Below are 23,512 nucleotides of genomic sequence, written 5' to 3'. Positions count from 1 at the left end.
GACCTCAGCTGCACGCTCAGATCCAGCTCCACAGCTGGTGTCCTCAGACATGTTTCATTTGGTCTCCACAGGAGTTTAAATTTCTTTAGTTATGTGATAAAAATGAGATCTCGCCTCCCCCACATAAGAATCCAGATTTCTGTTTACCTTACAAAAATGGAAAGACCTGGCAACATTCCCAAGGGGCAAGGTCATGCTCCTGTTTGCCACAACCTGCCCCTCCCTTCATCCCTGCCCTACTTCTGTCCTTGGTCTCCTGTCCTTGGATCACCTGGCCTGCCCTCTGCAGGTACCCAGGATTGCCCCAGGTTAGGAATCAGCAGACTTTCCCCATTAAAGCCAGACTATAAGTAGTTCAGGCTGTGCGGGCTAGCCCTGTGGTAACCTGCCATTGCACAACTGTGGCAGTTCAATAAAACTTTATTTACAAAACAGGCAGTGGCCACGTGTGGCCCACAGGCTGTGGTTTGTTGACCTCTGCCCTACATCATAATTTATCTACAAGGCCTTGGATTCTGAGAGACCAAGAGGTCCTTGGTTAGCTCTGCAGGGGACAGCAGGGCCTTGGGGCACTTGCGGGGTAGGGGGCCAGAAGTCCCTTTCCTTGGCAACCTGACTTTGGGGGCTGAGTCAAGAGGTCCTAGGACAGATGAGCCAGCCTAGGCCATGGTTTCTTCTTGGGGGATGCTGACTTCCTCTTGGGGGCACTAAAACCACCTGGGAAACTTGGCTTGAAAAGTTCTGAAATGCAGAGTCTAGACCTTCCGGAAGGAATTTCAGAGCTCAGGAGTCTTGCTGTTGTGGACATTGGTGGTCTGCAGGTTAGTTCTGGAAGGAGACAGGGACAGGCCATTCCTGAGCCCCGCATCCTGGTAGAAGCAGACACTGAATAGGGTGGAATGATGACCCAGTCCTGGCCGCTTACAGATGGGGATGGTCTAAGGGGAGAGTCCATTCGCCTGAGGTCTCTGATGGGGTGCAGGCACTGTCCATCAGGAGTCCCCAGTGGAAGTCAGTTGCGGGTTTGGAGGTGAAATCTGGGGTAGGGATCGGATGGGAGGCCTGAGTATATTTTGACCTTTTAAGAGATTGTTTCTTCTTCCCCTGAACATGTGTCTCAGGCTAAGACAAAAGTCTTCAGTGTGGTACAGCAGGAACAGCTGGTGCCTGCCCATGTCCGGCTTGATGCCTGTGTTCTCTTGATAGGCTGTGGCCCTCGGTTCCTGGCGGGGAGGAGGAAGAGGATGGAGGATGTAGCCAAGCTATCTCAGGAGCTCAGGGAGGGTGACAGAGGAACGGTGGCCTTGGGACACTTGGGAGCAGTAGTGCACATCCACACTTCTCCACACTCTCCGTGCCTTTCTGAGTTTCAAGCATGAATTGGCTTTGGAAAGGGAAACACGCATGGCTGGGGCGAGAAGAGCTGTTCTGAGGGCCCTCCTGCAGCCTGGGAACAAGTGTCAGCCCCAGGGGAGAGGGACACTGGTGGGTCTGGCATCTTCATTCACCATCGAACCATAGCATGAACCCAAAGGGAACAGTTCCAGAATGTTCCAAGAGTCTAGCCCCAGTGCTCTGACGGGATAAAATCCCAGTAGGAGCCGAGGCCTGGGTCCCTAACCCGGACAGCTCTGCTCAGGGCTGTGCGCCCCAAGGTCACAGCAGCAGGCAGATCCTGCGCTTTTTCTGCCTTTGTGCTTTCTTCAGGGCACTGAGGGCCACCTTGGCAGCTTCCCTGAAGACATCTTCCACATTCTCCCGAAACTTGGCGGAACATTCCAGGTAGAGCGCAGCTCTCATCTGTTCGCAGGCACTCAAGCCCTGGGGGGGGGGGGGGAAGGAAGGGGAGCAGTATTAATCAGATGAGGGCCTGATGCCTCCCGATACCCCCTCAGAGTCTTAGGAGTTTTGGGCTAGCTTTGGTTCTCCAGAGTGGAGAACTGACTTTGGTGGCCAAAGTCTGAGTGCTGGCCAGTTTGGTGTCTGCATGGCTGGGTGGAAGAAAGCCCTTGCTGGCCCCCACCTGCCCTCTCCCAAGCTTTCGGCGGAGGGGAACTGAATTCTGATATTCTGAGAACTGGGGCTAAACACATCTCAGGTCTGTTCCAAACTCAACCACTGAGTTTGCTGGCTAAGTGACGTAATAAAAACCTTGGCTTTACTATTATTAGTGCCTATTCCTCTCTATTTATTCGAGACAGGGTCTCACTACGTAGCTCTGGCTGACCTGGAATTTGCTCTGTAGACCAGGCTGGCCTCGAACTCACAGAGATCCATCTGCCTCTGCCTCCTGAGTGCTGGGATCAAAGGTGTGCGCCTTACTATTATTATTGTTATTATTATTACTACTTTGGATGGCTCTTAGACCTTTGTTTGCTTCCGCTCTCCATCAGCCAGTTAGGCTCTCTAGTTGAGAAGACCAAGGCCTGGGTGGTTTCTGGCGATGGTTGTCCAGGGACCCTGGCCCACCTGTGTGTAGGTGATGGGCTCCAGCTGGGCTGCCCGGAGCTTTCGCAGCTGCTCCTTGTCCTTCCTCAGGTCTGTCTTGCAGCCGATGAGAACCACGGGGGTCCCTCGGCAGAAATGTGTTACTTCGGGGAACCACTGAGGAGGGAGAAAGCAGGGTATCAGGTCAGAGGCCACCCTGGAGCTGCCCCTACTCTCAGTGGCAGGCAGGACTTTACCTTGATGAGGACATTGTCGTAGCTGGTGGGGTTCATAACGTCATAGCAGATGAGAACGAGGTGTGTGTTCTGGTAGGACAGGGGCCGCAGCCGATCATAATCTTCCTGCCCTGAAACCAGAGGGGCATCAGAGACACGAATCCCTGGGCTTTGGTGGGGGGATGAGCGCAGGGCCTAGTTTCCTCATTTATAAAATGGACAGGACAGGGAGAGAGGGACTAGATTGTATGCCATCAAAGCCATGTGCTCGGCTGGAGTGATAACAGAGAACTGTAAGCTGTAGCCTTCTGCCAAGGGTGGTGTACTCCCCTGCCTGCCAGCCTGGGACTCGGATCTGGGGTCTTTGCCATTCGGATGTCTCCCAGGCCCAGAAGCATGTGCTGGCTCCAGCCTCCTTGGTTCTGGGGCAGCTGCCTGGATTCCTCCTGCCTATTCTTGCAAATGCTAATGAGTTAGGAATAGACACATCTATCACCACATCTCATGGGGCAGTTAGCTCCATTGCACCTGGTGCCCACCAGGGGACACGTGACGGTCCCAGACACAGCCCTCCATAGGCCTAGTCCAATCAGAGCCTAGAAGCTGGGCCTAGGTGTGGCTCATTCTGCTTTTGTAAAAATTGGAGGTAACTCAGTTTTTAAATTTGTATTTATTTTGTTTTTGACATTTTTTTCCCCCTTGGGTTTTTGAGACAGGGTTTCTGTGCAGCCCTGGTTGTCCTGTAGACCAGGCTGGCCTTGAACTCAGAGATCCACCTGCCTCTGCCTCCAGAGTGCTGGGATTAAAGGCGTGCCTCACCACAACCCAGCTGGACTAGGATCTTACTGTGCAGCCCTTGCTAACCTGGAACTTGCTGTGTGGACCAAGCTAGCCTCAAATGCACAGCCATCTGCCTGCCTCTGCCTGGGCACACCTGCACCAGCATACATCATGCCTGGCCACGGGAAATTTCTCTGTCAACGTTTTTAAACTCCCAGAGAGTCTGCACGGGAGAACCCAGAGAACCTTCTGAGCTTCGGTGTTCTTGTTTGGCTCACTTGCTTGATCTGTCTCTGCAGTTGCCCTGTAGTAACAGCACGCATGCTACCCACATTGCTCTCCTGGCAGGGTGCCTCAGAACAGCCTTCCCTTGCTTGTCATGGTACTGGCGCCAATCCCAGCAAGCCCCACCAACCCCGTCATTGTTCCGTTGTGAAGTCAGAGTTCACCCACTTCACCAGAAAGGTGGGTTTTTCCTGGTCCAGGAAACTGTCAGGATTACACACCCCCTTGAATCACCTCCCACAGTGAGGAAGGAATACCTAGAACTCATTGGTGACCCTCAGCCGCCTCTATGTAAACGTGATGTCCATCTCCTACAGGAACATGGAAGTCCAGGAGGCACCCATCCAGCCTGTCCCCATGTTTCTGGGCGGTGCCAGCCTGCACTCAGGATATGCATGCTCGGTCTCCCATTGGTAACAGGGCACAGGTTCCCCCTCTCGCCTGCCTGGTCTTACGGCCTCAGTGAGCTCCACCAAAGCACAGCTTCTAAAGTCATGGGCACCATAGGCAAGTAGGACACAAGTTCAAACTTCAGCTGCGTCCCTCACCTGCTCGGTGACTTAGATAAGTCACCTGTGGAACCTGAGTCTCCACTTGGAATATCGGCATCTTTTAATTTTTCTATTTTGAAAAATTTTATTGGTTATTTGAGAATTGCTGTTTATGTTTTTCATTAAAACAAGTTTTAAATTTAAATATATTTTGGTCATAATCTTCCCTTCCAATTCATATGACTTTTAAGTCTTTTCTCAAAAAACGAGCAAAAACCCAGTACAACAACACCCCCAAAACCAAGAAAACCACCACGCCCCTACAATTAAAAAAAAAATTGAACTGTGACCAAATAAAAGCGCACAAAAAACCCGTTGGAGTCCATTATACATTATTCAACTTCTCCTGCACACGAGGCCCATCCTGGAGGGGTGGATAGAGCCAGTGCCACTGTCAGGGAAATGGATTCCCCTCTTCCAGCAGTTCTACGTGATGGGTCAGTTAACCTTTACCCTAGTGGCTAGGTTTTCATTCCTTCTCTTTTTTAAAATTGTCTTAATTGATTTACTGGGGCTGGAGAGATGGCTCAGCAGTGAAGAACACTTGCTGCTCTTCCAGAGGACCCAGGTTCTGTTCCCAGCACCTACCTGGTGGCTCACAACTACCCACTACTCCAGTTTCAGGGGACCTGACACTTTATTCTGATAAATAATAAGACACACGTGCACATAGTGGAGGCAAAACACCGATACACATAAATAATTTTTTTTAAATGAACTTGTTTTGGGGACCGGAGTGGAGTGATGGCTTGGTGCAGACTGGCTGGGAGGATCTTTCTTGCAGAAATGACCCAGGTTAAATCCACAGCACCCGACTTTTCGAATTGACTTATTTCATGGGTATGAGTGTCTTGCCTGAATATATGTTTATGCGCCATGCATGTGGGGCCATTGGAGTCCAGAAGAGAGGGCATCAGATCCCCTGGGACTGGAGTTACAGATTGCTGTGAGCTGTCATGTGGGTGCTGGGAATAGAACTCGGGTCCTTTGGAAGAGCAGCCAGTGTTCTCATTCACTAAGCCATCTCTCCAATTTCTGTTCTGTTACTTTAAAAGACAGTCTCGCTATGTAAGCCTTGGCTGACCTCAAACTCAGAGATTCTCCCCCGCTCTGCCCACCGAGTGCTGGGATTAAAGGCTTGTGCCACCAGACTTGCCTTCCTTACTTTTTTAAAACATGTATTTGTGTGTGTGTGTGTGTGTGTGTGGCATGCGTGTATGCGGGTTGTTTTTGAGACAGGCTGGTCCTGAACTCCTGACTCACCTGCCTCTAACTTCCAAGTCTTGTTGACATTACAGGCACATATGAGCCCATACAATTAGGGGCATGGAAAATAAAACCTGCCCCATGGGCCTGCCACCAGCCAATATTCCTCTAACGGATGGGGTCGACAGTATGTGCCAGCCATCATGACAGCTGGGCCAGGAAAAATACCCATGCTGTCCTTTAGGTCCCCTCAGCACGGGAGAAAGGGACACTTGACTTTGGCCTCTCTTCCCCACTACAACTAGGAGATACCCTTTGTGGGGCATCAGGGCACTGGCTCAGGATGTTATCCAACATATAACCCTACGCAGTCTTCTATCTAAATCTCTGCCAGTGTCTTTTTTTTTTTTTTTTTTTTTTTTTGGTTCCTGTCCTGGAAGTAGCTCTTGTAGACCAAGCTGGCCTCGAACTCACAGAGATCCGCCTGCCTCTGCCTCCCGAGTGCTGGGATTAAAGATGTGTGCCACCACCGCCCGGCTGCCAGTGTCTTTCTAGGCCTGTGTATCCAGCTTCCAGCCCTATGTGACTATTTGAATGTCAACTAATTAACAAGAAAAAATTGAGTCCCGTGGTTCGCTAACTACATTTCAAGTGATTAATTGCCACACCAGGCTGGCGTCTGTCGTGCACAGCTTGGATCTGTCTGTTGCTTGCTAGTAACCCCACCCCATGCCATCCTTTTAAAAATACCAATGGCTTCTTCCTTTTTCTTTTTTTCCTGAGACAAAGTCCCATCATATTGCCACGGCAGTCCAGGATCTGAGTACTTAGACTAGCCTGGCCTTGAACTCACAGGGATCCGCCTGTCTCTGACTCCAGAGTGCTGGGATTAAAGGTGTGCTCCACCGGTGCCCAGCAACCAAGACAACTTTTAAAATAAAAAATTTAATTGAGAGCTTACTTACACTTTCAGAAGCTTAGTTCCTTATCATGGTGGGAAGCATATGGCAGGTGTGATGCTAGAGAGATAGCTAAGGGCACATCTGATCTGCAAGTGGCAGGCAGGGACTGGTGAGGACTTTGGAAACCTCAAAGTCCACCCTTAGTGACACACCCTGTCCAACAAGGCCACACCTCCTACTAACTGGGGACCAAGCATTTAAACATATAAGCTATGGGGGCCTTTTTCATTCAGAGCATCACAATGGATATGAATGTTTTGCCCAGATATATGCGTGCGCATCATGTGTGTTCCTGGGTGTATATCAATCACCTGGAGCTGGAATCACAGGTGGCTGTGAGCCACTACGTGGGTACTGAAGACCTAAACTGACTCCTGTACAAAGTAAGTGCTCTAAACTGCTGAGCCATCTCTCCAACCCCAGTGTACGATTTTTCTTTTTTTATTTAAGACTTATTTATTTTATGTATGTGTGTGTTATACCATGTTTTTCTTGCATGTACATCTGTGTACCATCTACATGCAGTGCCCACAAAGGCTAGGAGAGGGCATCAGATGTGAGCTGCCATGTGGGTGCTGGGAACTAAGCTTGGGCCCTTTATAAGAGCAACAAGTGCCCTTAACCGCTGAGCTATCTCACCAGCCCCTAGTTTAAGTATTTGCCATTCATCGTTAAGGATTCTTTACAGGGGCAAAAGAGATGGCTCAGAGGCTAAGAGCACTTGCTGCTCTTACAGAGGACCTAGGTTCAGTTCCCAGCACATCACTGCCTGTAACTCCATCCAATGCCTTCTTCTGGATTCTAGAGGTACTAACACTCACATATACATACCCAGGACCACACACACACACATACATGCACACATACATACACACTAAATATTAATTTAAAATAAAGAAAATACTTGCTACTCTTGGAGAGAGCCTGAGTTCCGTGCCCAGCACTCACATGACTCAATCACCTGTAACTCTAGTTCCAGAGAATCTGATCCCCTCTTCTGACCACTTTAGGCACCAGGCACATACACATGTCCTGCACATACACACATGCAGGTAAACACTCAGACATAAAAATAATCCTTAAAAGATATATGCCCTTAATTACAACCAAGGGAAAGTACAGCTACAGTCAACCTAGTATCTTTGGATTCTCTCTCCACAGAAGCAACTTCTGCTAGAAACTTTCAGAAAGAGTTGGACTGCCGGGCGATGGTGGCGCATGCCTTTAATCCCAGCACTCGGGAGGCAGAGGCAGGCGGATCTCTGTGAGTTCGAGACCAGCCTGGTCTACAGAGCTAGTTCCAGGACAGGCTCCAAAGCCACAGAGAAACCCTGTCTCGAAAAAAAACAAAAACAAAACCCCAAAACAAACAAACAGAAAGAGTTGGGCTGCACGCCTTTAATCCCAGCTCTGGGGAGGCAGAGGCAGGCGGACCTCTGCAGAGATCTACAGAGCTAGTTCCAGGACATCCAGGACTGTTATATAGAGAAACCAAAAGACACAAAAGAAAAGAAACATTCAGAAAGAGACACTGTATCTGTACTGAACAAACACAGACCTCTTGTCACGTTTCCCTAAACAATACAGGCAGTAGCTCTTTACATAGCCTGATACTGCATCCTCAGTAACCTGGGGTAACTAAACGGTATGTGTAGGTGTGCCATATGGATGCTGTACCATTTTCTCTAAGGATCTTGAAGTTGAATCTCAATGGATTTTATTACCAAGGTGGGTAGCATGAGGGTCTTGGAACCCATCCTTTGGGAGTACTGAGGGATGACTCTACTCAGATTCATATACAGATGAGATTCACAGAAGAGAAGCAACTTGCCTAAAGCCACTGAGTTAGGAGGCAACCCCAAACTTTCTAAGTGGAATTAATATGAATTAACAGCTTTTATTTTGTATTGTGTAAAGACAGGCTCTGGGCCTCTAAGTTGTAGGTGGGGTTAGGGGCGGTGAGCATAACTCTGATACAAGAAACACACTCATTCTCTTCCAAAATTTTGTCTATAGGGTTCCATGAACAGTTTATAAAATGAGGGCCAGGTACAGCGGTTTTCCCTGCATGCCAATTGCTGTGGGTTTGGACACCTCCTCTGACAGGTCCTTCCTGCTCTCAGCATGTCTTCCAAGCGTGTCCTATTCTGCTTGTTCCAGACAGGTTCCTTAGATGCGTACCTGTTGTGTACTTTCTCACCTGAAGGCAGGGCACCCTGTGAGGGCAGAGACCGACCATGTCTCTCCTTCATTCCTGGCCCTCGGCAGACATTCAGGAAATAATAGCTAGTTGTTGGCAGCAAAGATGAGAGATGCGCTGGGCTGAGCAGCTGCAACTCAACCACTACATTAAAGAGAGGGACCTGGTAGAGTCGAGGGTGGAGTCGGTGGCTGTGGGCTGGAGGAAGAGGAACCACAGTGTGTTCAGAGTGTTCACACACTGCCATTACTGTTCCCTCTTCCAGAAGATTCTCCTAACAGTTTGCAGCTGGCTGATTTTCTCTCTCTCTCTCATTTCTCTATGCAGAAATGTCACCTCCAGGAAACCTTTCACAACCACCCGGAAGCAGTGGCCTCTTGCTGTCCCTCTATCCCCTAACAAGGGTTTTCTTTCTCTTTCTTTTTCTCTTTGCTTTAAGATACATCTTATTATCTGATGTCACATTACTTTTCTGACGTTTGTCTCCCACCCCCAAGTAGGGGACCACTGCAAGTCTGGGAAGCCAGGTGAGCACAATAAAAATTGAGTGAGGGAAGGGAGACAGCTGAGCCCAGAGCTGTCCCCACACAGCCCTTTGGTGGGTTTTGCATTTCACTTCCTGACCCAAGACAATCCAAGCAGCACCCAGGTGGTGAAGGGAGCCCACGTGGCTGAGGGGAGCTCCCTGTCAAGGTCACAGTTGGGCAGTGCCAGACAGCTTGGTCCCCACTATCAAGTCATCTGCCTGCCCAGACACTCTAAAAGCACCCAGAGTCCCCCAGGAAGCCTTTTCCCAGTAGGAATGAAGCCACCTTCAGCCTCCTTACTGTGACTGGAGCCTTAAAAGCAGGCGAGTCTTCATGACCGTGATCACCATGCTTAGTAAGAGTAACCCTTTTCTCTGAATGGTTATCCTGTCAAAACACTGTTTTAAAACTTCATTTTGGGGGCTGGAGAGATGACTCAGTGGTTAAGTGTACTGGTTGCCCTTCCAAAGGACCCAGGTTCAAGCCGGGCGGTGGTGGCACGCGCCTTTAATCCCAGCACTTGGGATGCCTAGGCAGGTGGATGTCTGTGAGTTCAAGGCCAGCCTGGTCTACAAAACCAAGTTCCAGGACAACCTAGTACTTTCCTTCCTAAGTCTTCATTCCCTTACCTGGGAAAGGGGTCACAGGTTCTGCCCTGACTTGTGAAACAAAAGGACTTGGGGGGGGGGGGGGCAGAGGTGTAACCACTGCTATTGTGGTTACTACTGAAGCAGAAAGTTCCAAGGTAGGTTAATGGATGCAATTCTAACCCCTGAATCTCTGAACCCCTCAAGGAGGCCTCCCATCCACTAGGTTGGTCTGTTTTCCTATTTTGCCCATGAAGATGTCCAAGTCACCTGCCCATAATCTCCTTAAGCATGCTGTGGCTCTAGTGAGGAACGGGGCTGTGGCCAGAGTTCCTCTGAAGTGCCATTTCCCCTCAGCTAGCAGTTTTTGAGGCAGGTGGAAGTGAGGCCAGCCCTCCACCTGACATTTCCTGTGGATGGGGCTTTCCCCACTTGACCGTGTCCCTTTTCCGGCACAGGGTTCCTGAGTCCTAGAGCTGTGTTGGAGACTAGCATGTCATCAAGACACAGTACCCCCGAATCTCCTGGAGGCCAGGAGGTGACCCGTTTTGACCAAAGTATAGGTTAGAGGTGTGGGCAGCGTGAGAAGGGGAAGCTGCTGAAGGAGGAACACCCACTCTTACTGGCTTTGCTAGGGCCCCTCTGCCCCCCTTCCCCCCCTAGGGACAGGAAGGGACAGGAAGGGACAGGAAGGTCCTGACATGCGACCATGGTACCTGACTTGGCTGGCTCTAGGCTGGAGTGGTCCCGACACTAGGACCATAATGCCCCTCTGGTCTTGACCCCTTGTCTCAGCAGCTGTTGTGCCCCAATTTTCCTATTCTCTCTCACACAGCTCCCCATGCTTCTGTGCCCCTCTAAGACTAGATTAGCCTCTCTGGGTACACCATGACACCACCCCACTGCCTAGCAACCTTCTGGCCTCACCACAGCTTCCTGTCTGAAGATGTCAGGGCTCGGGGGAGGCTACTAGAGCTGTGGGTGCTAGGGCCCCACCCCCTCCACCTTCTGAGCTTGGTAAAGGTTGTGGTGTCTCTGCTTCCGCAGAATGGAAGCAAGGAGCCAGACAGGCCTTACATGTGGGGCCCGTGGGCAGTGACGTAGCGCTGCCCATGGCTGTCATTCCATTCGGGGTCTGGTAAAAAATTAGCTTTCTGGGGTCATTCCTGTTCCATAACTCTGATTATTGCCGACTGGAGAGGCAGGCCCCTCTCCCCAGTTCTAGAGCTTTCTATGGCATTTTCCAGAGTCATTTCTAACTCAGGCATTGCCCTCACCCCGGAGCCTCCACTTTTCTCCAGTCTAGACAGTTACTAGCCATCACTTTTTCCCACAGTATCCCAAGACCCAGCCACAGGTAGAGCTGACTCATCTAGCCCGATAATGAATTCACTTATCCCACCGCCACTGAGCCTCCTCCTGACAAACACTGTGAACACACATGAGCCAGCCTCATGCTCACTGCTCACTGGCCAGGGAATTTCCTTTAGCCATTAGAACTTCCCCAGTCACTCTTGAGTGACAGATGACACGCCAGCCACTCTTCAACACAGCTCTAGGACTTAGGAATCCTGTCTCAGAAAACGTACAGTGGACAGTCCTTGAGAGGGTAGGTGGACTCTCCACACCCTACAGTAGGAGCTGGGGCGGGAGCCATGAGTGAGTGAGTGAGTGAGTGAGTGAGTGAGTGTGTGTGTGTGTGTGTGTATGGTAGTGTGGCTACCTCAGGCGGCTAGAAGGGAGGCTGGAGAACTAGAGGGCAGCATGGGCCACTAGGCATGTCTGAGGCCAGCCCCAGGAACAGAGACCCTGTCTTGAACAAACAAACTCAGACTGAGGACTGGGGATGTAGTTCAAGGGTAGAACTTAGTATGCACAAGGGTCTGATTTTTCAGCCCTAGCACAAAAGAAATCTAAATAACAGTATATGCAAAAGCTGGGCAGTGGTGGCACACGCCCTTAATCCCAGCACTTGCATGGCAAAAGCAAGGGGATCTCTGTGAGTTCAAGGCCAGCCTGGTCTACAAGAGCTAGTTCTAAGACAGGCTTCAAAGCCTTGTATCAAAAAACCAATATATATTCAGCATATACATATCAGTATATGCTGAGCCACCCAAGAGCCAGCCGCTGTGCTGAATGCTGTGTCTATGAGTTTTATCTCACTCTTTTGGCTATTTTAGCTCTGATTAAAGATGAGGAAAATGAGACTCAGATGCCCCCAATGTGGCAACTAAGTAGAACCAAGTCAGGGTCTTGGTCTAGCTTCAAGTACGTACAGAAAGTTGCAGACACGATCAGCGCACCGTAGCATCATCTCAGCCTTCGGAGGACAGCCCCTGGGCTCTACCTCCATCCCCGTGCAGCTGCATTCAGAACCCTCTAGATGACACTCTCGCCTGACATGTACTTTGGGCATCTTCCTTTTTCCTGAAAATGCCCAGAATGGTCTCCGCTCTGATGGGGGAAACGGTCCCAAACAAGGAACTTTGGGATGTGACAGGAAAGACTGATGGCAGAGGGAGGAAAAAAAAAACAGATTTCCCAGCCTCTCCTGGAACTGTGGGGAGGCGCGCAATACTTCTGCTCAAGCAGTACTTCCCCCAAAGTATGGTCAACGGGCCTGCCCCTCCCTGGCTCCCGGATCAGAGGCCTGTGAAAGTAAGTCTCCCAGACAGACTTTTACTGCTCTTGGAGCCACACCTCAGAATTCCTTCCTCACACACCTGGGGTTGGAGGAGAGGGAGGGCAGAGAGCCTCAGTGGGCCACTCAGAGGAGCTGGAAGTCTCCAATAGAACCTACTACAGGAATGAGGTAGTCTGGGGCAAGAATAGCCCCCCCTTGATCTTCTCCAGGTGGTGGTGGGGTGGGGAGAATACCTGGATTTAGACTCCATTTAAGACCTGAGACTTTACCTCACACACACAGGGATAGACTAGCAGGGAAGGGGCTCTCAGTGACAGTGACGTGGTTCCACTCAGTCACTAGACACTGAGTCACCAAGATGGGTGAGGCTCCACCTGGTTCAACCTTTATCCTGTAAACGCTCATGGCACCCCAAAGGGAATCCTAGTATTCGTGGACTATGAGCAGAAGTCCACTCTTTGAGGGGCTGGCAGTAGTACCTTATTTTGACCCAATTCTTAGACCTTAGGTTCTTTCCTAAAGTTGTCTGTTTTTTTTTTTTCACAGAAAAACCAAGAAAACACAAAATGGATTGTAGCCCTAGGATCCCAGAAGTCAGGGACACAGGACCTTGGGGTCTCAACACAGACAAGCCAGACTCCTGGAGTCACAGCTGAGGTCTAGAGCTAACCTAAAACTACGGGGACCAGAAACACAGCCCATTGGAATCCAAGCCCCAGGGGACTCAATCAAAGACCACAGTAAGTAAGGAATTCTGCAACCCTAGGAGGTAGAAGTACAGCCCACGTTTTCTAGAACCACAGGAGAGGAACAAGGCTGCAGAACAGAACATAGCTTTGGGGGGGAGGGGGTGGCTCAGAGTTCACCTCAACCTATTAACCACCTCTTAAAGCTGAGATGGCAGAGGTTCTTTTGGCTTGCAGGGCCTCCCAGCCAGCCAACATCCCTACAGAGACCTTCTGGCATGGTAGGGTGTCAGGAAGGGAATGCCCCAAGAAGGCAGGGGAAACCCTTGGGGATGACCAAGGGGACCCTTTGGGCTCTGGTGCACTTACCAGCTGTGTCGTAGAGGTTCAGGGTCACCTCCTTGTTGCCCACAGTCACACTAGCCGTGTATTTCTCAAACACCGATGGGGCATAGTGCTGTGAGAGAGGGGTCGGGTTGATCCTTTAAGGGATGTAAAGGCGGACCAGACAGATCCCTCCCCCACAACTGTATAACACCATCACTCCATCCAGCTCGGACCTGGCAAACCACTGGGCTAAGCCCGGGAATTCTCGAAGGGCTGCCTGAAGGAGACACCCAGGACTCCAAGGTCTAGACTCTGGGCCTGGATCGTGGCTGGAGGATACCCCCTTGCTCCCCGCGGTCCTAAGCCCATCCTCACCCCTCATGCCACCTACCGGGCCTCACCTCGGGAAAGGAGCCTTGGCAATACACCATAAGCAGCGACGTCTTGCCGCAGCCACCATCACCCACGATCACTATCTTCAGCTCCTTCCTTGCGGAGCTGGGGGCAGCGGCTGGGACCGGGGCACCTGGGGCGTCCATAGCCCGGAGCCCGCAGCGCGCTGGATGCTGCGCTCTGGCCAGAGCCCAGTTGAGCGACAGGGCGGGGGCGGGGCGGCAGGGCGGGGCTACGAGGCTCCGCCCTCGGGCAGCTGTCGCCACTTCTGCCAGGCAGCCTCCCGGGTTCCCCTCGTTGCCACAATTACTCTGCTACGTTCCCAGCCCTGGGTGTTTGTCTTAGTCCCGGGGGAAACGAAAAAAACGGAGGAACCGGATGCTGAACCGCAAGCGCAGCGCATCCCCTTCACCACGTGTGCCTGCACACCCCCAGCTCTGTTAGATTCGTGGTTTCTGCCTCTTCACACCGACAGCCCTTGATTGGCAGGCTCCGCCTCCTAGCGAGGACTCTTTGATTGGCCAGCTTCACCCCCCCCCCCGTAGACTCCTTAATTGGGGGCTGTACCCGGCAACCAGGTTCGCATCCAGCCCTTGCAGCTAGTCGGCCAGTGTGGCCTGTTTTCCTCCGGGTTGTAGTCCCGCGGCTCGTTCCCGAGAAGACACCAGAACGTGGGTTGTGTGTGTCCACATAGTTTGCGCCTGGCCCTCGTCAGTGTGGGAATACAGGAATTCTGCTCTCTTCCCGTCTCTACTCGGATGTTCTGTTGACCCGCACCGTGGAACCGTAGCGCCCCCTGCCGGGAAACGCCTTCTGCAGTGACTTCAGGTGAACAGCCTATTTCCAGGACTGACTCAAAATACATAGGTAGTATCTAGCAAGGCTTAGAGGGGTGAACCTAAGTGACACTGTCGTGACTCTGACAGGTCGAGAGCACCTGGCCCTTCCTTAAACTTTGGAAACCTATAGTCCCCATCTCCACCAAGAAGCGTTCTGGTGTCCTCTGGCTCCGTGTCTTTCACCCCAGGAATTCCACTCCCATCACCATTCAAGTAGCTCTTGGCCGAGAGCTTAATACAAACAAGTACTAGCGATACAGTTGGCTGATGTCACTGTGACATTTTCCCGTTACTATGAGCTGAGGATCTACTTCTAAAAGCAGGCCAGTGGTCAGGGAGTGGGATCCTTGCAGCCTGCCAGCATGAGCGCGAACCTCCAAGCTGGAGTTTAGCAGGGCTCAGGGATCTTCTTGACCCTCCCCACCCAGACGAAACCTAATTTGCAAGTTCTCCGCAAGCACTCAGGAAATTTCGCTTTGTGGAGTAAACTACCGATCCGGGAGGTTCCATAAATGTCAGGGTTTCTTCTCGTTTTCCCGCCCCCTCCCCTTTCCTCCAGGAGACGCAAGGCAAAGCCCTACCACCAGAGGGCAGCAGCGACCGCTCGCGGAAACTCAAAAGCCAACATGGACCGGAAGAGTGAAAACCTCGATCAACCTCCAGCTTTAGGGCAGAGGCCTCTTGTCACTGGATCAAGGAGGGCCCCTTAGACAAAAATCCAGCAAGTCGTTCATTCCTTTCTTACAACTTGTTTATTGAGAAGAAACCATGTTCCTGCCTGTGGGGGAGGCAGTCTGGAGGAAGCAGTTTGACAGGAGTTCCCAGCACCAGTGAGATCAGCTAAGGGACCAGGGAGGCTGTGTTTGTTATATTGGGTACAGTTGGGCAGAAGATGTGCCAATGGAAGCAGTAGCGGTGCCCAACTTGGGCACATGTACTGTAGCTTGAAAACCCTCTTCAGGTTTCAGTGGTGAGGGGGAAACAGGCCCAAGGGGTTGTCAAGGTAACAGTTATATCAGGGAGAACCTGACTGTTGGTTGAAGGGCAAGGAGGGCTGGCTACAAAGAGTCAACAGATGATTCCTGTCAAAACCAGGCAAGGGAGGAAGGGCTGCGCTATCTTAGTGGCCCTTTGAGGATGCTTAAAAAAAAGAAAAAGAAAAAAACCCTTGGTGGGAGCTCTAATCCCAGCTCCTGGGAGGCAGAGGCAGGTGGACCTCTGAGTTCAAGGCCAGGCTGGTCTACAAGAGCTAGTTTCAGGACAGGCCACAAAGCTACAGAAGAATGTCTCAAAAAGCAAACAAACAACCAAAACAAAAAAGGAGGGACAAAGCCTGGCGGTGGTGGCGCACGCCTTTAATCCCAGCACTCGGAGGCAGAGGCAGGCGGATCTCTGTGAGTTCTAGGCCAGCCTGGTCTACAAGAGCTAGTTCCGGGACAGGAACCAAAAGGCTACGGAGAAACCCTGTCTCGAAAATCAAAAAAAAAAAGGGGGGCTGGAGAGATGGCTCAGTGGTTAAGAGCATTGCCTGCTCTTCCAAAGGTCCTGAGTTCAATTCCCAGCAACCACATGGTGGCTCACAACCATCTGTAATGAGGTCTGGTGCCCTCTTCTAGCATGCAGACATACACACAGACAGAATACTGTATACATAATAAATAAATATTAAAAAAAAAAAAGAGGGACAGTATGCCAAAGGCAAAGTTCCCCAGAGAACATAGAGCAGGCCACTCCAGGGTGGATCACAAAGGTGGGGATGGCTCGGAGGGTGTTGGGACCCACTTACCTTTGCAAGGTTTCTTTGAGCTTGGTCCAGAGCCAGGGAGGCTGGCTGGCTACATGTGCCAGGGGAGAAAATTCACTTAGAAGGAAAAAGTGCTTGTTCTGCTACATATAGCCAAGAGAGGGCTCCCGACTTTCCACAGATCCCCGAGACCTGTGTCTGCACTCTTCATCCTCAGAGCAAGTCTGCAGGAGGCCTCAGAGAGGAAGTGACTGAAAGCGAATGATTCTGGCTCAGGTGGGTTCAGGGTACACGCCGCTACTGGTTCCAGCCTGCCCTACCCACCCACCCCAGCTTCAACAGGAGGCTGGCAGAACCCCAGGACTAGCAGGCCTGGAGTGCTGGATTTGGACCCAGCTCTCATGGTGATGGTGGAGCTGGATCTGTGTAGCTAAAAATACCCAGGAATCCAGCCAGCTGCTGTTTAGAGCCTCCTCAGAGGTCAGGCCAGGCCAGGCCGGTCTAGCTGAGGAGATAAGACTCACTCACCCACACAGGGTGGCTTATTCCCTCACCAGCAATGTTCTGGGGGCCCTGGGTCACTCTCTGATTCTCCAGGAATTCCTGGAAAGTGTAGGAGAGGGAAAGATTCCTTCAGTTGCTTCTTGCCACAAAACCCCTCAGGGAGCCACAGGATGGTCTCAGGGAAGACTATGCCACAGAGGCCAACAGGGAAATGAGCCAAGGACAGCAGAGGCAGGACACCTTCAGTCTCTCAGGACAAAGTACAAATTAGGATGGGAGAGGCTGAGGGCACCACTCCCCTACTCAGAGGCCCCATAAATCAATTATTTAGCTATCCAAATGTAGATGGTATCAATAGCAGCGAGAGATAAAACTCAGGTTCTACTTAACAGATAAAGGGGTGGGGGGTGTGAAGCCAAGGTGCTATCTGCAGTCTTCCTCCAGGCCCTGGCTGCCTAACAGCTCTAAGGAACCAGTGGAGGATGGGCAAGTCATTTCTAGAGGTCAGGCTGGAAAAACGGCTTAAGTTGGGCACAAAGGATTGTGGTTCCAGCCTGTCAAGAGGACTAGACGGGACATGGCAAGACCCTCTTCTGTTAGAAATAGCCCACATGGTTGTTCGACTTCCCCTCCTCCTTTCCACCCGCAGTAACTTGCCTGAGAGCACAGAACAGTCTGCGAAAACACTGGGGGCAGGTGATGGTGAGGTGTTCCTAGCCATCTTGACTACTGTCTCCACCTAGAGTGTCTAAAAGGTCAATTCCAAACGAGGGCTCCAGGCCAGGTGGAGGAGACGGAAGGGGCGGGGACGCTGGAGTCTGTGTAGTGAAGCTAGTCCAGCCACCTCCCAGCTCAGGCAGTCCTTCCGCTGGCGTGGCCCTCTCTCCGCAGGCCAAGGCAGCCCCGCCCCAAGCTCAGTGGGTGACCAGTGGGCGGGGCACCCCTCAAAGCCAGGAACAACAGCCACACAAGCTGCTCCACCCTACTGCCCAGGAGGTGATAAGGGGAGAGGGAGAGGGAGAGAGGGAGGGAGGGAGAGAGGGAGGGAGGGAGGGAGAGAGGGAGGGAGGGAGGGGGGGAGGGGGGGAGGCGGGGAGAGAGAGAGAGAGAGAGAGACAGACAGAGAGAGAGAGAGAGAGAGAGAGAGAGAGAGAGAGAGAGACAGAGAGAGAGAGAGAGAGAGAGAGAGAGAGAGAGAGAGAGAGAGAGAGAGAGAGAGAGAGACCGGAGGTGAAAGAGCCTGAGGTGGAAATGGGTCGCAAGTTGGCCCTGTCACTTCTGTCTTTCCCTTTCAAGATTCACACCACAGTTTAGCACCTAATTGTTCCCCAAAGTCTATAGCCCTCCAGGGTACAGCTGACACAGCGCGACTTAGTCAATTACTTAGTCTGAGGCTTGAGGAGATAAGGACCCCAGACCCAAGGACTCTAGCCAGAAAAGCAGGTCCCTTAGAAGGACCAAGTGGCTTACAAGGTCTGTATAGTATGAACCCAATCAACTTAGAAAGTGCTTTTCCTGCCTTTTCCCACTCGGGGCGAAGAGTTCAGCCCTCCCAGCACAAAGCAAGCTCACCCAGGGCTGGAAGCCTGGCCCTCTGGACCGGCGGGAGCCACAGACCACTCTGGTTCCTCACTATCAGACAGCTCTGACTGTGATGGCAGCAGACAGCTGGAACGGGAGGGTGCCTAAAATAACCCAGACAGCTGAGCAAGGGGGCTGTCAGGGGCCCAGGCTCTGGGCTGAAAACCCAAGATAACCTGGAACCCTGTCTGTCATGGCCTCAGAACCTTGAGTGAGCTGTTTCTTTTCTTGGGGTCACTAGTGGGTAACCCTGAAAAATCGTGACCCACTACAGAACAGCCCACTGAACCCGGAATGGCCCGGACTGAAAACTGCACTGGAAGAAAAACAGCAGGCCGCCTTCCCAAGCAGAGCCAGTTTTCTTTCTCTTTGCCTGGAGGCTCCGGCACGTGCTTCAGGAAGTGGGCTGGCGGGGAGAAGCCCAAGACACAGCCCAGCCCCCACCCACGCAGCCACTCCCAGCAACAATCCCTATCGTGATGGAGGCCAGAGCAGGAGTGCGGCCCCCTTAATCGCCATTAATCCTCCCATCAACCTTTTCCAGCAGTTATGATCCTTTTACGGGGGTGGGGAAGGAGGGGAACGGAACAGGAGGGCAGCACTGGTCCAAGGTCACTAGCTCACAGCTGCCAGGCTTCAATCATCCCCCGACTGGGCACTAACCTGCCTTCAACAACCCCTCCGTGAAGCCTGCCAGGCTCCCCAAGCCACACTCCAGCCCTCACTGTGGGGGTGACGAGCAAGGGGAAGAAGCTGGAAGCTTAGGCCAAAACAGGGGGAGCACCTGCAGCCAAAAGGCTCATCAAAGTAACAGCTATCTAGGAGCACTCTTGGGGGGGGGGTAGGGGTCAGAGATCAAGGGCCACACCACTTTCAGCTGTGAAGTTTCCTGGGCCGGAGGAGGGCTAGCCAACTGGAGCTATACAGATGGAGAATATCCCAGGTGTCATCTAGCAGGGGAAGTCTGGAAAACTGGCAGTGCCTGGGACCCTGTGAGAAGCGCTAATTCTTAGATGCACCTTCTAAATGAGACGCGTAGAGCCGGGCACAGTGAGGTTAAATGAGTTCCCCTTCTGACTTAGGATACCTAATTTTTGCAGCTAAGGAGAGGCTCGCAGACCGTGCTGAGTACGCACGGTAAACACTCGTAAAGAGCCCGTCTGCTTCACAGCCAGCTTTGTACGGTTCTAGAAGCCAGGCTATCGACAACCTGGCCTTGTTGGGAGCTAGAAGGCCACTGTGAGAATCCAGGAAAAGTCAAGGAAACCAAAAGGTTGCAAGATTTCAGGGTTTTTGGTTCTTTGTCTAGCCAGCAACCAGACATCAGAGGGTGGCTCATTTGGCCACCCTAATGGGACTCAGGAGAAATGGCTGAGGCACCACCGGCAAGCCTGGAAACAGTCAATGCCTTCAGAAGCTTCCAGGACCCTCCCACCCACCATAAAACACACCACTGGGAAATACTTCGTAGTCCTGCTCTAGTAAGTTGCTAAATTCGGCAGAGAATCGCCCGCCCTAAACGCCTGACAACAGAGGTTGACAGGCGGGGCTGGATGGACCCAGCAGGCCGCCCATTTCACACACAGACACAACCGCCACATCAGCGTGGGGGAGGGGCTGCTGAACCAGCCCAGCGAGTTTGGGGATCCCAACCCGCCCTTCGAAGGCCGCAGGCCAAAGCCCCCTGATATAGTTCTCTCAACTTGGGAAAAGGGCTCTTACCTACCTTAGTGGGCAAGCTGTCAGTCAAATTAGGCCTGTTCCAGATGTCCAGAGGAGGCAAGGATTGTCTACTGTGGGGAGAACCGAGACATTGCTCCGGGCTCCGGGCAACACCTGTGAATTCGGACGATCTGTTAGGGCAGTCCCACAGTTTGTAGGTCAGAGAATGGATCGGCCAAATGCAAACCAACAGGGTCTACTAGATAGAAAGGGAGCCTCAGAAGTGCCCCCCCTTTTCCAGCTGACAAGGCAGCCCTCACTCTGGAATGGGTGGGGGTGGGGTGGGGGTGGCTGAGTCACTAAGGTTCAGCCCGGGCGACGAGCAGCAGGAGACGGCTCATCTGCATTTCCAAAGGCCCGCCCAGTCCGCATCCCCTCCCCCAGGAAGGCTGAGATCTAAGGCTTTACCCTCGGGCACTGTCACGGGAGGGGGGGTTCCCGAGGGGGAAGGCCCCAATCGGCTTTCCCAGGCCCCAACCGCCCCCCTCCTCCAACACACACACACACCTCCAACCCGCAGAGCTGGGTTGTAGGCTGAGCCCCTGGCGACCAAGTGAAGGGACTCAGGCACCGCACGGGCCTCTATCCCAAAGTGGGGGGACAAAAGGGGAGACCCGCCCCTCCGGCTCGGCTATCAAAGAACGACTGGGGGAGGCAGGGGTGGGTCTCCTGAAGCCGAGTGGGCAGTGAAGGGAGGCTTGGGCAGCCTCTTAGCCCTTGGCTACTTGGCTTCTGTTTTGAGGCCGAACAGCAGGCACAGCAGCCAGCGAGAGGCCTCGTGCCCTCCTGGGCCAGGAGTCCGGGGCTTCAGCGGAGATCAGGGTCCTCAACCCGCCTCCAGCGGCTCGCCCTGCCCTGCTCCGGCTTCTCCCGCGGCCGCCACTGCGGGAGTCGCACGCCTCACCCGGAGGCAGGCAGGCGGGCGGGGGTGGGGTGGGTGGGCGAGTGCGGGAACTGTGGTACGCGACGCCCCGGAGGCCCAAGGCCCCCAGAGACCCGTCACCAGCATCCCGGGTGCCTTGCCTTGCAGGCTCTTAGGACCCGGGACTGCCTCCCAGCGACAACCGGGGAAAGACAATGGCGGAAGGAAGGAGGAGAGCCGGCCGCCATTAGCCACCGCAGCATTGAGCAGCCGGGCGGCCCCAGCCTTGGCCCCAACCCGGCCCAGCCTGCGGCTCGGCTCAAAACCTGAAAATAAAACTCGTGTTTGGGAGGGAGGAGCGAGCGCGGCCGGGAGGACAGGCAGCGCCCGGCTGCAGGCGGGAGAGATGCTGCGTCATGGTGCCAACATGGACGCCGGCCTTTTGTCCTTTTTCTCTTTGGAAGAGCAGGCGAGCCCCGGAGCCCCGAAAAGCTGATTTAAGGGTGCAGAAACCCCACAATCAAATGGGAACGAAACCTTAGGATGGGTGGGAAGGTTTCCTCGCTCTTTCAGCCCCTCCATCTCCAAAGCACTTCAATTTCTTCTCTGCCACCAAGGTTCAGACCTGAGGCGAGCCAAAGGGACTATCGCAGCCAGCTCCATGGATGTCCCAGGGTACTGGGGAGATGCTCTCTTCGCCTTTGGGGCAGAAGGGGCAAAGGGGTCTGGAGAGTCTTTGTCCCCTCACCCGCCCACTGTCACCGGTTGCCAAACTCAAGCTCCAGAAACCTCAGCTCCCATCACCTACAGCCCATGGCCTGCTCAATCAAGAGTTCCTCGAAGGGGGCAAAGGCACTTAAATTTTTTTAAATTATTTTAGTTTTTTACTTACCCGCTCAGCCCGGTGCCATGGAGTCTAGAAGAAAAAACTGGGCGGTGTTTTTGGAGACGTTATTATGAAAAGAAAGGTTTTTTGTTGTTGTTTTGGTTATTTAGTTGGGAAAAAAATCTGGGGTAATGGTGTTCTTTTGTTGTTACCTTTTTGTAAGTTACACTCAGTATTTTCTGCTCCTTCCACGACTGCAAACTTTCCAGGGTTGGGCTGGCAAAAAGGCGGCTTCGCTGTGGACTGTTTACTGCTCTGGATTTAGCAATGGTGTGATCATTAAGAAACAAAAAGGCGAAAACACGGTCAAGTCAAACAAAAGGCAAAATAGCTCACCAGCCATCCCAACCACCATAGAAAATAGCACCGGGTTAACGTAGGTGTTTGGCTTGCACCAGCTAGGACTTGTTTTCCAGTTTTAATCTAGTTTTCAGTGACGGCTTTGAGTCTTTGTAAAGAAAGACTTCCTTTCTCTCAGTCGTTCCCCCCCCCCCAAGTCGAGAAAAACAGCTGTTTTTCTTCAAAATAGATCGATTTTCAAAGAAAGTGTACGAGTTACTGGGAAGAAATCGGAGCAGCATCTATTGCTGTAAACATTTTTCAAAAAGCTTGAACTAAAAACCGTAGCTTTATAAAAGCAAACGTCTAAAAGCATTTTAACTGACTTACATCAGACAGAGACAAAGACATACATGCAGATGAAGATTCCGAAAAGTCAGGACATTTCAGGCGACAGTAACATGAAAACTGCAGTGCAGGAAGGACAGAATGGATTGGGTACTTACAATGTAAAAGGTTTTTAGAAAATTTAACAGTAACAGCTCACAATTTTTTTGTTGCTGCCATTTCGCTACTCCAACTATACATTTAAAACATTACCTTGTTAAAAAGTAGTTAATAAGATGACCAGGTTAAGTGTTTAATAGAGGAAATTATATTTAAAAATTTATTGTTCAGTCAAGAGAATACAGATTAAGACAGCTCCAAGATCTCCCCCCACCCACCCAAGAAAAAAAGAGGAAAAAAATTAAATATGTCATTTACTTAGGTTTTTTGAATTCAAAACTGTTAACTGCTGACATTAATAGTGTGCTATGACCTAGTTATACAAGACAAAGATGGATTCCAAGTCATAAGGAAAAATCCAGATCTTTTTAAAAGGTCTTCTTCATTCTTCCAAGTGTGAGTCCTTTGGCAAATGTTAAACACATTCAGGCGTCCTGAACTGGATGGTGGAGTCAAAGGAAAAGCATTCCCCATTTGCAACAAAGGAAAAACCCACTTGGCCATTTAATTCCATTGCAGAAAAATGGCTCCCCTCATCTGTTGGCCTCTCCTTGGAGTCTGATGAAGGATGTTTTGAGATCAGCGTCTAATAACTCAAGCCCTATAGAAGCCGTGTGCTGATTGGTTGCCGCGCCCTGCCGCCCTGCTCCAGCCAATTACCTACCCACGGCCAAATTACAAACCCCGAAAAGAGCCCCAATATGAAATACACCACCACGAAGCCCCAGCGAGGCGGCTGCTTCGTGTCGGCAGCCCGAGAAGAGAGACCGAGGGGTC

At 51.9% G+C, this 23,512-nt stretch overlaps 1 protein-coding gene across 2 annotated transcripts; it reads right to left on the bottom strand.

The window, feature by feature from the left end:
- Nucleotides 1-402: 402 nt before the first annotated feature.
- Nucleotides 403-20,845, bottom strand: Rhof (ras homolog family member F, filopodia associated). 2 transcript variants are annotated; one of them, XM_050146382.1, is made up of 7 exons: nucleotides 20,709-20,845; nucleotides 20,206-20,315; nucleotides 13,820-16,645; nucleotides 13,461-13,548; nucleotides 2,685-2,794; nucleotides 2,470-2,604; nucleotides 403-1,821 (listed from the first exon to the last, which is right to left on the bottom strand). In XM_050146382.1, exons 3-7 carry the CDS (start codon nucleotides 13,955-13,957, stop codon nucleotides 1,657-1,659), a joined length of 636 nt encoding a protein of 211 aa, XP_050002339.1. In that variant the 5' UTR covers nucleotides 13,958-16,645; nucleotides 20,206-20,315; nucleotides 20,709-20,845; the 3' UTR covers nucleotides 403-1,656. The 2 variants fall into 2 exon arrangements, with proteins under 2 accessions (XP_050002339.1, XP_050002340.1); XM_050146383.1 differs by lacking the exons at nucleotides 13,461-13,548; nucleotides 20,206-20,315; nucleotides 20,709-20,845 and having other exon boundaries at nucleotides 13,810-17,877.
- Nucleotides 20,846-23,512: the final 2,667 nt, after the last annotated feature.

The sequence above is a fragment of the Alexandromys fortis genome, unplaced genomic scaffold (assembly GCF_014885135.2).
Source record: "Alexandromys fortis isolate MF-2015 unplaced genomic scaffold, M_Fortis_MF-2015_v1.1 scaffold_56, whole genome shotgun sequence".
NCBI classification, from domain to species: Eukaryota; Metazoa; Chordata; class Mammalia; order Rodentia; family Cricetidae; genus Alexandromys; species Alexandromys fortis.
The sequence above is the reverse complement of the archived record's forward strand: the minus strand, read 5'-3'. Positions and strand labels throughout refer to the sequence as shown.

Excerpts from the sequence above, each read along its gene's own strand:
- Rhof (XM_050146382.1), bottom strand. The coding sequence starts at position 13,957 with ATGGACGCCCCAGGTGCCCCGGTCCCAGCCGCTGCCCCCAGCTCCGCA. Across the intron at positions 2,795-13,460 it reads GAACCTCTACGACACAGCTG|GGCAGGAAGATTATGATCGG; the intron begins GTAAGTGCACCA and ends CTCTGGTTTCAG. Across the intron at positions 2,605-2,684 it reads ACGACAATGTCCTCATCAAG|TGGTTCCCCGAAGTAACACA; the intron begins GTAAAGTCCTGC and ends CTCCCTCCTCAG.